This window comes from Trachemys scripta, chromosome 8, assembly GCF_013100865.1.
Source record: "Trachemys scripta elegans isolate TJP31775 chromosome 8, CAS_Tse_1.0, whole genome shotgun sequence".
Lineage (NCBI taxonomy): Eukaryota > Metazoa > Chordata > Testudines > Emydidae > Trachemys > Trachemys scripta.
In genome coordinates, this window is record NC_048305.1 from 64,298,905 (window position 1) to 64,314,894 (window position 15,990).

Consider the following 15,990-nt stretch of genomic DNA (forward strand, 5'->3'; position numbering starts at 1 on the left):
GGGTGGGTCTTTTGCTTATGGTTTGTGTTATGAATCCTGTTAGTGGTGTTTCCCCAACATATTTTTAAATGTAATAATAAGGGTGGTATGGGGCAGGAAGAGATACACGAAGAGAGTTACCTTCACATATTGGAGGCTCTGGATACCATCCAAAGTCATAACACTGAATTAAATCAGATCCATTCAAAGAGTAATTTTTCTGACACAAAAACTGAACCACATTTCCTTCCTCATAGCTTTTCTTCCTGGGATAGAAATTCCCATGTTCTATCTCACTTAACAAGAAGCATGTTACTTCTAGAAAAGAAAAACACACACTGGGTAAAACAGATTTAAAACAACTATCAGAATAAATCCATTAAATGTGCGGAAGCTTTTCTCACATAAAAGAAACAAAGGCTATGGGGTTAAAGAATACCAGACTTCGGAAGATTCAGGTTAAGTTATTCTAGATGTAAGTAGAGTCAGAATGAGCTCTACCCTGACATCTGGTGGTGAGCTGTGGAAAAGGACTTCAGGGGCTGATCTCGATTGCATGGGCACACTCACCTTGCCTAGCATGATAGACTGCTTGCCCAAATGGTCACTTTGGCTGCTGTGGGATCCCCAGTCTCTTTGTTATTGGGACAGGAGTAATAAAGTGAATCAAGGACAGTAGAACTGTACTTGGCATTTTATGACAGAGAGATTCACCCTCAACCAAGCAGCACTCGCTAGGCAAGGGACATGGGTTCCAAACCCCAATGAATTGAGAGAGGCTGGGACAGGTATGTTTGCTTGGTAGTGTGGGCCCCAAACACCACCTTGACTCTTTCTCCTCTCTCCATGGTGTAATAATAGAGATAATTTTGACTCAGTTAGGAGTCTTGTTAGGTGCTGCAGAGATGAAATCATGGATTCCTAGGTCTAAGCATTAGCCCTACTTTGGGCTAGTGGTTCTGAGTGTGCCAGCACTGAGGCACCCCCTACTAACAGCTGAAATCACTGAGAGCTGTGTTAAGTAGGGTGTGGCTGAAGACAAGTTAGTGAGCGGCTAGCAGGATGGCTAGTGGAGAGGCGCAGCTGGTGGTGAAGACTGCAGCAGAACCCCACGGAGAGGTGTGGCAATCAGCCATCAACCCGAGCAGTGGAGCATGTAAGATGCCCCCATACTGCCCCCCCCACTTCCTCCCAGGCTGGGAGGTAAACTCTGCAGATGAACTTCTGAACTCTGGGGGCTACACTGACCAAGGTCAGAAACTGTGGCTGGGGTGACTGTTGAGTTGCTGGACTTAAGACCCTGAGGGTAAAAGGACACTGCCAAACTTACTTGGGGGTGGGTCTTTTGCTTATGGTTTGTGTTATGAATCCTGTTAGTGTTAGTGTTATGAATCCCAACATAATGCCGCATTATTTCCCTTCTTTATTAAAAGGCTTTTGCTACACTCAGACTTTGTGCTTGCTAGAGGGGAAGTATTGCCTCTTAGAGGCACCCAGGGGTGGTATGTCATTGTCCCAGGTCACTGGGTGGGGGCTCGAGTCAGTTTTGCCTTGTGTTATTGACACAAAACCCCTAGATTCTTGTTGCTGCCAACTCTGATGGACAGAAGGGTTACATAAAGACAACAACATACTAGTGCAGTTCGGAGTAAGGGACCATCCATATGTACGACAGACTGCCTTTTCAATAGTGTTTCCTCCTCTGGTGTGGTATCCCTCATCACATTCATACATCAGTGTTTCATTCAGTTTGAGGATCCGCTGGGTTGTGGAGTAGTGGCCGTGATGTAAGTCTGGTACTAAGCAGCTCTCTTTAAAAAAAAAAAAGTACATAAATTTGGGGGCTTATTTAATTTCAAGATACATGACATAGGATTTTTCTCGCTATATCCTCATTAAAGTCTCATGCTTTTAGTAGACTGTTCAGATCTGACACAAAGCTTTGCAATTAATTTGTAAATAGCCGGGGCAGTTATTCAAGTCCTCTGATATACATTTAACAACAAAGTTTGGAGGGAAATGGATTAATTTGCACCAGATGCACAGCCATGTTTGACTACACTGATTCAAATAAGTATATTCAGACACAAACATGTGTTTGTTTCAGTAGTTCTGACTCTGCAGCTTCCCAACTTTATATATACTTACACAGTCTCTCACTGTTGTGTGGGTAAGCGTAGGAGCTTTTAGCAGTTAGCTTCTTCCTATAGCACCCTGCCTAACAGGCAGAGATTTTAACTGCAACTCACAGACATACACCAACATTCACACACAGTAGTAAGTGTACCACGTGTGACAACTGGATTTAGATTATACACTTCTACCCTGATAGAACGCTGCCCTTGAGAGCCAAAAAATCTTACCACATTATAGGTGAAACCATGTTATATCGAACTTGCTTTGATCCACTGGAGTGCGCAGCCCCGCTACCCCCCACCCCCCCCCCGAGCGCTGCTTTACCGCGTTATATCCGAATTCGTGTTATATCGGGTCGCATTATATCGGGGTAGAGGTGTACTAGTAGGGTGGTCATAAAAATCCTGCACTCTTCAAAATGGAAATAGCAAGAGAAATGGAACCTTCCCTTCTGAGTCCACCCTTTATCAGAGAGAATCAAGGCCCAAAGAGTTCTCTTCAGGCATGCCTGCTGTTTCTCTAGGGTAGAGTAACCAGCCAGGGACCAGAGAAAAATATATTTTGAACTACGAATACGACTCCATAGTTATACCTTACAAATAACTGTAGTGCTTCTCTGTATTTTTACCATTCAGTGAGTGTTTCTGAATTGCAAATAGATTGATCTCCAAAGAAAAATTGACCCATAATGAACAAAATGTACTACTCACTAAATATTGTTCAGCCAGCTCTAGTTTTTAGTGTGTAATACTTGTAATTATACTTTTGTATTTTGCAATAGGACTATCTTACAAGCCACAGGAAAGCAAGGGGTGGCCACACTCCAGAAGTTTTTATATTTGACACAGTGAGCCAAAGTCTGCATGGACGTGCAAAAGATGAAAATCAATGCAATTCTACCACATTTTATACTTTTAAAATGGAAATGTACTTAACTGCCAACATTTGTAGCCCATAGGGATAGCTTGCCTTTACTATATTCACTGCCTTGCCGTTATTATATTCAGTAAGAATGCAAGGAACCTACAGGCTTGTATACTGTGAGACATTGGCTTCTGCAGTTAGCATGCGGCTTGAGGGCTATGAACTTTGGCATAGATAAATGGCCCAAAGGTAACCCCAAAGTTTTGGGGAACTGGAAGAGTATAAAGGGGAATTTTGTCCATAATGACATCAGCCAACCATAGAAGCATGAGCTAACACCAGCTTTTGGAATGTTTTGGAAGGAACATCCAACCACAAGAGTGTGATGGCAACGAATTAATGTATATGATAATGAGTTGAAATCATTAATATACTAACCTATAGAAGGACACCTCAACACTAGTAGATTGAGAAAATATGAATAAGGAAGAGGGGAAATACCCCTACTGAATATGCATTAGACATACTGGCAACAACGTAACGTATTATAAAAATTATATATCCCAACCTGTAGGCAGTAGGAGAAAGAGATGTAAGAATGATGGCCACTGGTGAAGATGAAGAGGATGGTGATGAGGAAGATAATGGCTAACATGTCAGGTTGTTCTGCAAGGGATGGTGTGAGTATGGATGTTCAGGTGTACTTTCTGTGTTATCTCTATCTACCTTATTGAGTTACAGTGTGTGTGTGACTGTCCTGAATGTATTAATACATCATTTGTAAACACAGAAGAGTTCTTATAGCATGAGTGTTGCCACTATGCCCATCAAGGTTCCCAGTTACGTAGTAATTTTAATAATACTGGACCTGATCTTGGGACAAGAACCTGTTAGCTCTCTAAGTGATAACTGGGAATGCTTAAGTAATCAATATAATTAATACATAATCTATAGATCAGTCTACACATTTAAGTTTAATTATTCACTAATGTAATTCACACAATGTAAAAGTGTGGCAATGTGACATCAACTGAGATTATCACTCACTGTTATTCAGTGCTATGGTGTTTGTATAGTAGCTCCCTTTCTGAAGTTAATATCCCAACAGTGGAAAGACACAGAAGTATTAAATGTAAAACAGTATTTATACTATCCCTAACCTCATTAGAAAATGTGTAAGGTTTCAATCATTTAAGCAATTATCTACCCATTTGGCCCATGATCCTGCATAAAGTTAAGCCTGCATGTAAAGGTATACATGTGATATGAGTAGTCTCAATGGGGACTATCGTCATCTAATGCAAATTGATGTTGTCCCATTGATTTCAACCAGCTGAAAATTTGCCCCAGTGAGTTTAAAAGCTGCCCTAACACAGGGAGACTCTAGCTGTAACAGTGTCATATAGCAGCAAAGATACAAAAAAAAGTCAGTTATGAAGAAAAATGTAAATTCATACCAAACTTTTTAGCACAGCTTGGGTGAGAAGACCATCCTTCTGGAAGACATTGCACTGTTTCATCAGCATTACCTCCTGGAGTTTGATAGCCGGAAGCACATCTGTATAGCAATTGTTCCCATATTTTGTAGGACACTTTTGTATCAGAGAAGATGCCATTTTCCAAGAGAGGTTTGCTACATTTTTCTACATGAAAATAAGTAGGCTGATTAGAACGGGGAACTGACAGAGTATTATGTTTCTCTATAACTTTAGTATATATTTACATGGGGATTTGTCTGCTTCCTATATTTGCCTACAGTGAGGAGATAACGAGCTCAAAGTTTTTTCTATCTGCTTACCCTCCTGACATAGTAACAAAAAACCCAATATCAAATAGGTATTTTAAATGTTGAAATTAGAAAGATAATAAAGTCACCTAGTTTGGTGAATCTGGACAGTGGTGGGGTTCACACAATCTTCTTTCTTGCCAGTCTTAACTATTCTCTTTATTTTGTTCCAGATCACTACTGAAGCTGCAGTGCACACAGTCAGTCCTGAAGTGAGGGAGGCAGTCCTGAGAGTTGGTGAAATTACCCAACTTTCAAGCTATAAGACTCTCTCCGAGTGAGTAAAATTGGAGCACTTGCAAAGACATAGTGAGAGTTCTCTCCCAGTAGCAATTAAAGGTCCCCAGGAAGGGAACTGATGACCATCAGATCATAAGCAGATGAAAGCACCAGGAGAGCAAGAGAGAGTTCAGTGTTTTGTTGACTTCACTGTTTACTGGCCAGATGTGCCCTCTATTGTTTTTAAATTTACTTTAAGAGGCACAGATGTTCTCCCCACTCCTCTATAACCTCAGAACTTGATATTAGTGTGTGTAACTCTGGAACCTGACATTGTTTCAGTCAGCCATTTTGTATGTCCAGCCACTGCTAGCTGAAAACCAAATACCACATAGCTAGAAATAATCTTAGATCTTTGAGAGGCAAGGCCAAACAACTGTATGTTTGCAGTTTCTGCTAATGAGAATGGGAAGGTGGGACAGAGAGTTAATGTACCGTGAGAATGGAAGGAATGTTTGGACAGTCAACCTTGGTTTTAAGTGCCCCTACATATAAATTTTATTGTTATGACTAGAGATACACAGAATGCTTTGTTAAGAGATAAATGAGTAGGTTGCTTAAATTAGGAGAATTGGTGACCCATTGGGGTTACTATGGTGACCCACTAAAAGTCGCTATGAGTTATGTGCTTTGTTTAAGTTAGCTATAAAAGATTAGGCAAAAGGATACACTTTGGAGCAATCCAAGAAAGCTTTTCTTTGGGCAAGAAGCTGGCACCTAAACTACCTAGCAGCTGGATGGAAGGACGGCGCACAGAATTCTGGTTGTTGATTACTCGAAACCATCTCAGACTTTGGGTAAATATAAATGTTTGGGATGCTCTGAACCTACTGCTATAGCACTTTCGTGTGTGCGAGTGAAACCTAATAAAGAGGTAGTTTTAGGTTAAAGCATTCTTGTTTGTACCAATCATTTATCAGACAGAGGAGCTGTGTCCCCATTGATTTATTCACGACACCGCCTGAAGAAAAACAGTCAAGTTACCACTGCTTTGAGTTCTGAAAACCCTGGGTAACACCCTAAATACCCTCTGGGATGCTATTACTGTCTGAGGAAACAGCCACCAGTCACCTGCAGGCAACTCCTACTGATGCCAAAGTGCAGCTTTCACTTTGTTTAACCCCTGCTGATGAGCCAGAAAATTTCTGTATTAAGGGGAGGGTTTCCACCTGTAAGAGGCAAAATTACTGAAGATGAGGGGAAGCAAAGTGAACTAAAATCTGACTGAAATTGGTCATTTGCTCAGCATGGAGGATGAAAGGGGAATCCAGTACCACTTGAATAAAAACAATAATGAAAACACAAAGGCTAAATAGGGATGTTCTGAACATAAGAACAGCCATACTGGGTCAGAGCAAAGATCCTTCTAGCCCAGTATCCTGTCTTCCAACAGTGGCCAATGCCAGGTGTTTTAGAAGGTTAATCAGAACAGGTAATCACCAAGTGATCCATCCCAGTTGCCCATTCCCAGTTTCTGGCAAACAGATGCTAGAGACACCATCCCTGCCCATCCTAGCTAAGAGCCCCTGATGGACCTATCCTCCATGAATGTATCTGATTTCACAAAAAGGCAATATTCCTGGTTTTGGTACTAATTTTCAGAGAGAAAGAGGTAAAGTGTCAATATCCAGTTCCAATTCCTAATTTTTCCCTAATTTATGGTTTCATTACTACACCCTCTTGGTGAAATCCATTACAATGTCCACAGGAAACAAAAAAGGCCAATGAAATTGACTTACTATAACACTTTGGTGCTGGTGACCATCCTGTTGCTGTGCATGTTATCCTTGCATCTTGACTCCCAGATTCAGTTGTATAGCCAGCGACGCAGGTGTAGGAAAGCTTTTTCTCTTTACTCATTGGAAAATAATAACTTTTAAAACTATAATAATACTGGGCTATCTTCCCATTTTCTATGAGTGGCAAATCACAAGGCTTATCTACAAAAGATTTAATTATGTTTTGTTCATTACAAATTTCTCCCATGCATATAACAGTGCTTTCTGGATTAATTTAAAATTAATTGGCTTGGCTGAATTCTGTATAGGTACCTAGGGTTCATACATGAGGTCCCATTCTACAACCATTTACCCTTTGAACTTATACTTGACTTGCCTAGTTGTTAGTGAGTAATTATACTGAAAACCAAAGACATTTCTTTTCACTTTGTCCTATACTACAAAAATGGGCAAATTCAGTGAAACTAAAAGGTAATATATTTAGCAAGGGGGTGTCAAACTTATGGCCTAAGGGATGGATTCAGCCAACTTAATCTATTTATGTTGCATGCTAGACACATTCGGATGGTCTAGAACCTCAGTTTTCATCTAAAAAGAGTTTCTAGGCTTCATGGTTGCAATAAATCTAACATTTCAGTGTCAACATAACTAATTTTATTGCTGATAATTTTAGCAGATGAAATGGGGAAGATGTGGCAAGGAAGCCCACAGCAATGTGGGAATTGAACGTTGCTGCAAAGAAATAAATGCACAGGGAAGAATGGAAGAGGAAAAAAAAAGAGGGTGGGGAAAAGAAGTGACAAAAGAGGGCCGAAACAGCAGCAGCTGTAAAAGGGAGCATGTTTTCACACTGAGCAGTGTTGAATGTGACATGATAATAATAATAATAAAAAAAATGCCTAAGTATTTAGATACTAATGTTTAGGCCAGATACTTTCCAGGCTCTGGTTGTAAACCTATGACAGTGGTCTCAAACTCAGTTTACCTTAGGGACAGTGCCAGTCCTCAAATCCCTCCCAGCGGGCCAATAATGTTACCCATGTCCCCCCCCCAACTCTACCCCGTAAGGCTCTAGGAGGAAGTTTGGGTGGGGGAGGAGGTCTGGGGTAGGGGATTGGTTGGGGTGCAGACTCTGGGAGGGAGTTTGGGTGCAGAAGGGGTGAGAGGTTGGGCTCTGGGAGGTTTGGGTGGGGGAGGGCGTCTGGGGTACAGGCTCTGGGATGGAGTTTGGGTGCTGGGTGCAAGCTCTGGGATGGGGCAGAGGGTGGGGGTGCAGAGGAAGGGGTGTGGTTGCAGGCTCTGGGAGGGAGAAGGGGGGGTGCAGGCTCTGGGAGGGAGTTTGGGGGCTGTAGGGAGGGGGTGCAGGTTCTGGGAGGTCAGCTGACCTTTCATGCACTCGGCCGCGGTGATGAACAGCTCCGAGGACTTCCTGAACAGATTAGTCGGCTCCAGGTAAAAAGCCAGAGCCCATCTCACATCCAGCATGTGTCGCTGGACACATGGGACTTGGGGCAGAGGACCAGCAGAAAAATGTCCTGACCCATGTGATAGGCGGAGACCACCTTTGGGAGGAACAAAGGCTGTGGGCGGAGCTGGACCTTATCTTTATGAAACACCGTGTACAGGGGCTCAGAGGTCAGGGCCTTGACTTCCAACACCTGCCTAGGCGACGTGATCAATACCAGGAAGGCCACCTTCCACGAGAGGTGAGACCAGGAGCACGTAGCTAGCAGCTCAAACAGGGGGCCCATGAGGCAGACTAACACCAGGTTCAGGTCCCACGGAGGGACTGGGGGCCTAACATATGGGAAGAAACGATCCAATCTTTTAAGGAATCGGCCAGTCATAGCATGGGAGAATACCGCATGGCCCTGCACTGGTGGGTGGAAGGCCGATATGGCCGCCAGGTGCACCTTGACTGATGAGAGCGCCAGGCCCTGGGCTCTAAAATGAAGGAGGTAGTCCATTATCAGCTGGATTAGGGCAGCCACCGGGGAAATGCCCCCCGCATCTGCCCATCTGGAAAACCGAGACCACTTTGTCAAGTAGGCTCGGCGCATGAAGGGCTGTCTGTTTTCCAAGAGGATGCACTGAACCCCCTCCGAGCATGTCCTCTCCTCCCGGCCTAACCATTGAGCAGCCATGCCGTGAGCTGGAGTGCCGCTAGGTTGGGTTGGAGGAGGCGGCCCTGGTCCTAGGAGAAAAGGTCCGGGCGGGATGGCAACGCCCATGGCAGGGCGACCTCCAGGCCCAGGAGGGTCCCATACCAATGCTGCCTGGGCCATGCTGGGGCAATGAGAAGGACTCGGGCCTTGTCCATCTTTAACTTTTCCAGGACCTTGCCGATCAGCAGGAATGGGGGAAAAGGCATAGAGAAACTGGCCTGACCATGACAGGAGAAAGGCATCAGTAATAGCACCCCCTCCCACTTCCCCCTACCCCACCAGAACAGAATCGGGGACAGGGAGGGTTCTGCCGAGTCACAAACAGGTCCACCTAGGGAGTTCCCCACACTTGGAAAAGTCTGTGCACCACCTCTCGGTGGGGAGACGACTCATGCTGAGAGGAGAATTCCCTGCTCAAGCAATCTGCCTGCAAGTTCCAGGCGCCTGGTAGGTGGTAGGTATGTAGGCAGATGTTGTGGGCTATACAAAAGTCCCACAGCATGAGGCCTTCGTGGCAGATGTTTGGGCCCTGCCTTGCCTGTTGATGTAAAACATCGAGGCTGTGTTGTCCATGAGAACCCTGACCACCCAGCCCTCCAGGTGCAAATGGAAGGCCATGCACGCCAGCCGTACCAGCCTGAGCTCCTTGACATTGGGGCCCTGCCTCTGAACGGGACTCCTTGGAGCATGTTTCTCAGGGAGGACCACCACTCTAGAGAGGTGAGCACTGGCTCGGGCACCGTGAGGACTTTGTCCATCCTGTCCCTGGCCTGGGAGAACTCTGAGGCCAACCAGAGCTGGAGGGGCCTCATCCTGAGTCTGGCGTGACGGGTCACATGTTGGCATGCATGTATGTGGTCCAAGAGCTGGAGGCACGCTCTGGCTGTTGTCACCAGAAACCTTGTGACTATGTCGATTAGCCCCTTCACGATCTTGAACCTGTCCAGTGTGAGAGAGGCTCTGGCCGAGGAGGCATCCAGGACTGCCCCGATAAACTCTATGCATTGTACCGGAACTAATGTGGACTTGGTGTTGTTTACCAACAGGCCAAAAGTGGTGCATGTGGACAGAAGGAGCGCCACGTGATCCCGCACCTGCGACTGGGAGCTGCCCTTGACCAACCAGTCGTCCAAGTAGGGGAAGATCTGGACCCCGCAGCGCCTGAGATAGGCCGCTACCATCGACATACATTTCATGAATACGCTGGGGGTAATGGACAGGCCAAATGGGAGGACCATAAATTGGTAGTGTTCCTGCCCCACCGTGAAATGGAGGAAGTGTCTGTGCCCCTCAAATATATGAATGTGGAAGTACGTGTCCTGCAGATCAGGAGCAGCCCGACCTCCTGCTCAAGTAGAGCCTCATGAGAGGGGTCCCCCAGGAGGGATGGGATGAAGGGTGATTGGGCAGGGTGGAAGTAATCTGGAGGGTGTAGCCCCAGAAGATGGTGTTGAGGACCCATCGGTCCGAGGTCAGCCGTGACCATTCTGGGAGTAAAGCACACAACTAATTGGAGAAGAGACGCTTTATTGGGGGTGGAACCCTGACGAGAACAGGCAGGACGACCCCGGGTCTCCTGTCAAAACCGCCTTTTCCCCGCCTGCTTGCCCTTGAAGGACCCAGGCTGGGGGACAAGCTGAGACTGCTTCTGCGGGCATTTCTTATAGTCCCGCAACTTTTTATAAGCAAGATCATATTTAGAGTGGGCGGCCTGCTACGGCTTAAACTTAGGTTTAGCTGGAGCCGGAACATAGATGCCCAGAGTCTGAAGTGTCGTGCGGGAGTCTTTCAGGCCATGTAGTTTTATATCCATTTGTTCCACAAACAGAGCTTTGCCATCAAATGGGAGGTCCTTCAAGGAGGTCTGTGCCTCACTGGACAGCCCAGAGAGCAGGAGCCACGACGCCCTTCTCATGGACACTGCAGAGGCCATAGACCGCGCGGCCGTGTCTGCCGCATCCGACGCTGCCTGCAGTGTTGCCCTGGCAGCCGCTATACCCTCCTCCACCAGCACTTTGAACTCCTTCCTGTCGCGCTCCTAGAGGGAGTCCTTGACTTGGGCAAAGAGCCCCACAGGTTGAACTCATACTGGCCCAGGAGAGCCTGATGGTTTGCCACCTGTAACTGGAAGCTCAAGGATGAATAAATTTTTCTTCCAAATGAGTCCAGCTTCCTTGAATCTTTATTTTTGGAGTAGGGGCTGGTTGGCCCTGCTGCTCCCTGTGGTTGACCGACTCGACTACCAGGGAGTTAGGGACAGGGTGGGTGTATAGGTATTCATGTCCCTTGGCAGGCACAAAATACTTGCGTTCCACTCTCTTAGAGATGGGGCCAATGAGGCTGGGGTTTGCCACAGGGCATTTGAAATTTTCGCCACCCCTTGGTGGAGAGGCAAGGGTACCCTGCCCGGTACCGAGGTGGACAGTATGTTAAACAGGGAGTCCAAGGGCTACTCCACCTCCTCCATCTGGAGATTGAGGCTTGATGCCACCCTTTTTAATAGTTCTTGGGCCTTAGAGTCCTCCTGCATGACGGAGGGAGGAGGGGAGGGCGAGGAGGCCGGTGCCATACTTTGTGTGTCCACCGGCACCGGAGGATCTACCACTTGGTCGCAGGGCCGCCCAGAGGATTCAGGGGCCTGGGGCAAAGCAATTTTGGGGGCCCCTTCCATTAAAAAAAAGTTGCAATACCATAGAATACTATATTCTCATGGGGGCCCTTGTGGGGCCCGGGACAAATTGCCCCGCCCCTGGGCAGCCCTGCTTGGTCAGCCTCCGGGCACAGTGCTGAGGATGTATGTCCCACTGATTCCTTCCTCAGAGGTCGGGAAAGGGAGGCCAATGACCCTTCTGAGGCTCCGGCCACGAAGAGAACCCCCACTGGGGGCTGTGTCGGGGGCCATGGTGCCCACTGGTACCATTGTGCCAGCCACGGGGCCCAGTGCCACTGCATCTGCTGTGGCACCAGGGAAGCGGGCTGTTCAGCCTGGCTCGCCTGACCCATCGATGGAAGGCTACGAAGGGAGACCGGGCTGAAGTACAACCTGCCACTGTCCCTGGACCGGCAGGAGCGATGGTGCCGAGAGCAGTGCCAACCCAGAGACCGCGACCTCGACGTGGAGTACTGGTACCGTTGGTAACAGCTGCTTGATGATCGGCTCCAACAGGTGAATCTGCAACGGCGACTGGCCAGCAATCAATGCCCGGGGCTGCAGAAGCGGTGCCGTGGCAGGGTCCTGGAGTGGGACAACGAATGGGAACAGCGTCGATGTTCATGTTGCAACCGGCTATGATAACCCCTCCAAGATGAGGACCTTCAGTGTTGTGTACTTCTGTCCTGTCAGTGTTCGCTCCTCGGGGCGGAGCAGTGCCTGGAGTCTTGGTCAGATGGAACCCAGCCAGAGAACCTGGTGGGAGTCGACGGCGACCCACATGGACTACACACGGAACAGTCGCTGAGCAGCGAACGGCGTCAGGAACGTTCTTTCGACCGAGACCGGTACCGAGTCGGGGGTGACTGCGGAGATCCCAGTGGCGGCTTGCCTCTGGAGCGTGGGGCCAACATTGGCGGTACTCCTGGTACCGGCATGGACATGATGTCCCCGGCCACCTGCAGGGCCTCTGGCATTGAGGACATCCGGACATCCGGGGAAGCCTGCTAAGACTGGGCTAGGCTACTCTGCTCGACTTAAGTTGAAGGCCTAGAGCCCAATGGGGATCAAGGACTGCCCAACACGGGTCTAGTCTCTGCCCCAGATTTACTCTGGTGCCACAGCAGAAAAGGTCTCTTCTTAGCCTTCTTGGCGTGCCCCATGGACATGGAGCAGTGCCAACTAGTAGATGGTGCCGGGGGGGTCGCCCCGCACCAATATCACGGTGCCTGGTGCTGACTTGGAGCAGCACGCCAGAGTTGGGGTCAACACCGACTCCATGGAGGATAGCCCAGAGCCTAATGTCTCTCTCTCACTTGGACTGAGGCTGCAAATCTTACAGCGATCACCGAGATGAGTTTCACCCAAACAGTGTAGACAGTCCACGTGCGGATCACTCACTGACATCGGGCGCCTACAAGTGTCGCCCAACTTAAAACCCGGGGCACGGGACATGCCCCGGCCCGGGCGCACTAGCTAAACTAAACTAAAACTAATCGAATGTTAACTACAGGTCACGTACACTGAACGAACAAGAGGCTGGGGACAAGCTACAGCAAAGCTTGAGCAGGGCAGTTCCAAAGCACCTTCACTAGCGGCAAGAAGGAACTGAGGGTGGGGGGAGCACACAGTGCCCCTTATACCATGGAGGCGCCACTCCAGGGTCGCAAGGGGTGCTCCCTTACGGGTACTCCTAGGGGAAAAACTTCCACCGGTGCACATGGCGAGCACGCGCCTATTGTGAAATACACATGAGCAATCACTCAAAGAAGAACTTTAGGATGTGTAAAGCAACCTCCTTGGAGCTATGTGCTGAGCTGGCCCCTGATCTGCGGCGCAAGGACACCAGATTGAGAGCTGCCCTTCTGCTAGAGGAGCATGTTGCAATAGCTGTGTGGAAGCTGGCGAATCCAGACTGCCACCGGTCAGTCGCAAATCAATTTCGAGTAAGAAAGTCCACTGTTGGGGCTGTATTACTCCAAGTGTGCAGGGCAATAAATTGCATCCTGCTGCATAGGACCGTGACTCTGGGAAATGTGCATGACATAGTGGATGGCTTTGCAGAGATGGGTTTTTCCTAACTGTTGCAGGACGATTGATGGCAACACATTCTAGTTTTAATGCCAGACTACCTTGCCTCTGAATACATCAATAGGAAAGGATACTTCTCCATGGTGTTGCAGGCGCTTGTGGATCACCAGGGGCATTTCATGGACATCAATGCAGGCTGGTCTGGAAAGGTGCATGAGGCACGCATCTTCAGGAACAGTGGCCTGTACAGAAAGCTGCAGGTGGGGGACTTTCTTTCCAGGCCACAAGTTCACAGTGGGGTGTGTGGAAATGCCCATAGTAATCCTGGGAGATCCAACTTACTCCTTACAACCCTAGCTCATGAAACCTTACACAGGGCACCTGGACAGCAGCAAGAAGCATTTTAACAACAGGCTGAGCAGGTGCTGCATGGTAGTCAAATGTGCCTTTTGATGTTTGAAAGCTCACTGGAGGAGTTTAAATGGCAGGCTAGACCTTACTGAGGATAATATTCCTGTGGTCATAGCCACATGCTGCACTTTGCATAATCTGTATGAATCTTAGCGTGAAATGTTTGCTCAGGTGTGGAGCACTGAGGCAGAGTGCGTGGCTGCAGAGTTTGAACAGCCAGATGCTAGGGCTGTCAGAGGAGCCCAGAGGGCAGCTATTAACATCAGAGAGGCTTTGAGGAACCACTTTGACAATGAGGGGTAGTAATACATGTCTGCTTTGGAGTTGCTTCCCTGGTGCATCCATGTACAATTTTGGGGCCCAAGATCCATTCAACACAATGCTTTAGAAGCCTGTACCAGAGAGTGAAGTGATTGCTATATGCTTTTGTAGAACACAGAATAAAAACGCTGTACCATTAAATACCTTAGCCTTATTTACTGTTATAAGGGTAAAATCTCACACCTGCATGTAGCTCCAGCTATCCTTGTGCAAGCTGTGAGAGGGGGTGGAGTGATGGGGAAACTTAGGAGTGCTGTGATGTGAAAAGGAATGTGTCAGCATAGAGGAAATGGGGTTGGCAAAGAATTGTGCATCTGCTGCAGAGGCACTCGAACTCTGATCTGCTCAGTCTGCAGCTGTATCAAGGACTTGAGCATCTCGGTCTGATCCTCCATAACTTTTATCATCCGCTCTGCCGCGTGCCTAGCAAAAGCAGCACTCTCTTTTCTGTCCTGCCTTTCAGCTTCCCAGCACTTTTTCCGTGCCCTGGTCTATCTCTCATCACACTGCAGCACCACACGGAACATCTCTTCTTTGCTGCGCCTAGGATTTTTTCCTTATCTGTTGCAGCCAGTCCCCGGGGGTGCATGATGTGTTCTTAAAGGTCTGTGCTGAACAGAAGAGGGATTGTTACATTCCAGCAAACGATTGAAACATTTTAGTAAAAAGGGCTATTTGCTAGTAGAAATCACTTTCTCTCCGAGTCTCTAGGCAGGCACACAGCTCCGCAAGCACCCCAATCCTGGGGAGTTTCAGGAGTGGGAGAGGAAGGTAGTTGTGTGTATGGACAAAAAAGGTCTCTGCTTGCAGGGCAGCTTTACAAGAAACTCATCCTAAAATTATACCACAATTTTTCACAGGCGGCCAGCCTGCTGGCTGGCAACTCGCTGATGAGGGTGACTAGGGAAACCAGGGCTCAGCTTCTGAATGCTTGCGGCTTTCACCACAGTCTATATGCAGCTTAGCTATGTGCCGCTTTAGTCCCAGCTCCAGTGATTGCTAAATGGCATGGTACAGTTTCCTACAATGGGGGACCTAACAAGGCTGCAATCCCTTGGAATCTGCAGCAGAGGATTAACGAGTACTGCTTGGAAACTTTTCAGAGCCTCTCTTTGGAGGATTCCCTGAAGGTCTCAATGTCCACTGACACCCTGCTTGGCCATGCAGATTAGCTATACATTACCTGCCTCCCACTTTTCGATTCCCTACACAAGCCGCAGCAACTTACCCGGAGTCTCATCTGCTTCCTGCTCCCCGTTAAGCACTTCTGGAGTGGAGAAAAGTTCCTCGCTGCGTGCCCCACCCACTGGGAGCGCCACAGCCTCTTCTAGCTCGACTTCATCCACAATTTCAGCCTCAGGGTTACCCCCTCTTTCAGCAGCATGACAAGTATCCACAGGGCAATCGGCGATGGAGGTGGAGTCACCACCAAGGATAGCATTCAGCTCCTTATAGATGCAGCAGGTCTTAGGTGCACCACCGGAGCGATGGTATGCCTGCCTCAGCTCCTTTATCTTCGCTCAGTACTGCTGTGTGTCCTGATCATAGCCCTTATCGCACAAGCCTCGAGAAATTTGCCCGTATGTGTCCTGATTCCTACAGGTCACTCGCAGCTGCAACTGAACAGAC

At 47.9% G+C, this 15,990-nt stretch overlaps 1 protein-coding gene across 1 annotated transcript in view; it reads right to left on the reverse strand.

Annotated features, from left to right (window-relative positions):
- LOC117882149 (coagulation factor XIII B chain-like) overlaps positions 1–15,990 on the reverse strand; it is a 38,777-nt gene that overhangs the window by 21,127 nt on the left and 1,660 nt on the right. Inside the window, exons 2-5 of the mRNA XM_034780165.1 lie at positions 6,784–6,984; positions 4,437–4,622; positions 1,614–1,790; positions 121–297 (exon numbers count right to left, since the gene is read on the reverse strand). Coding sequence (XP_034636056.1) covers positions 121–297; positions 1,614–1,790; positions 4,437–4,622; positions 6,784–6,984 — 741 coding nt within the window. The remainder of the gene's footprint in view (positions 1–120; positions 298–1,613; positions 1,791–4,436; positions 4,623–6,783; positions 6,985–15,990) is intronic.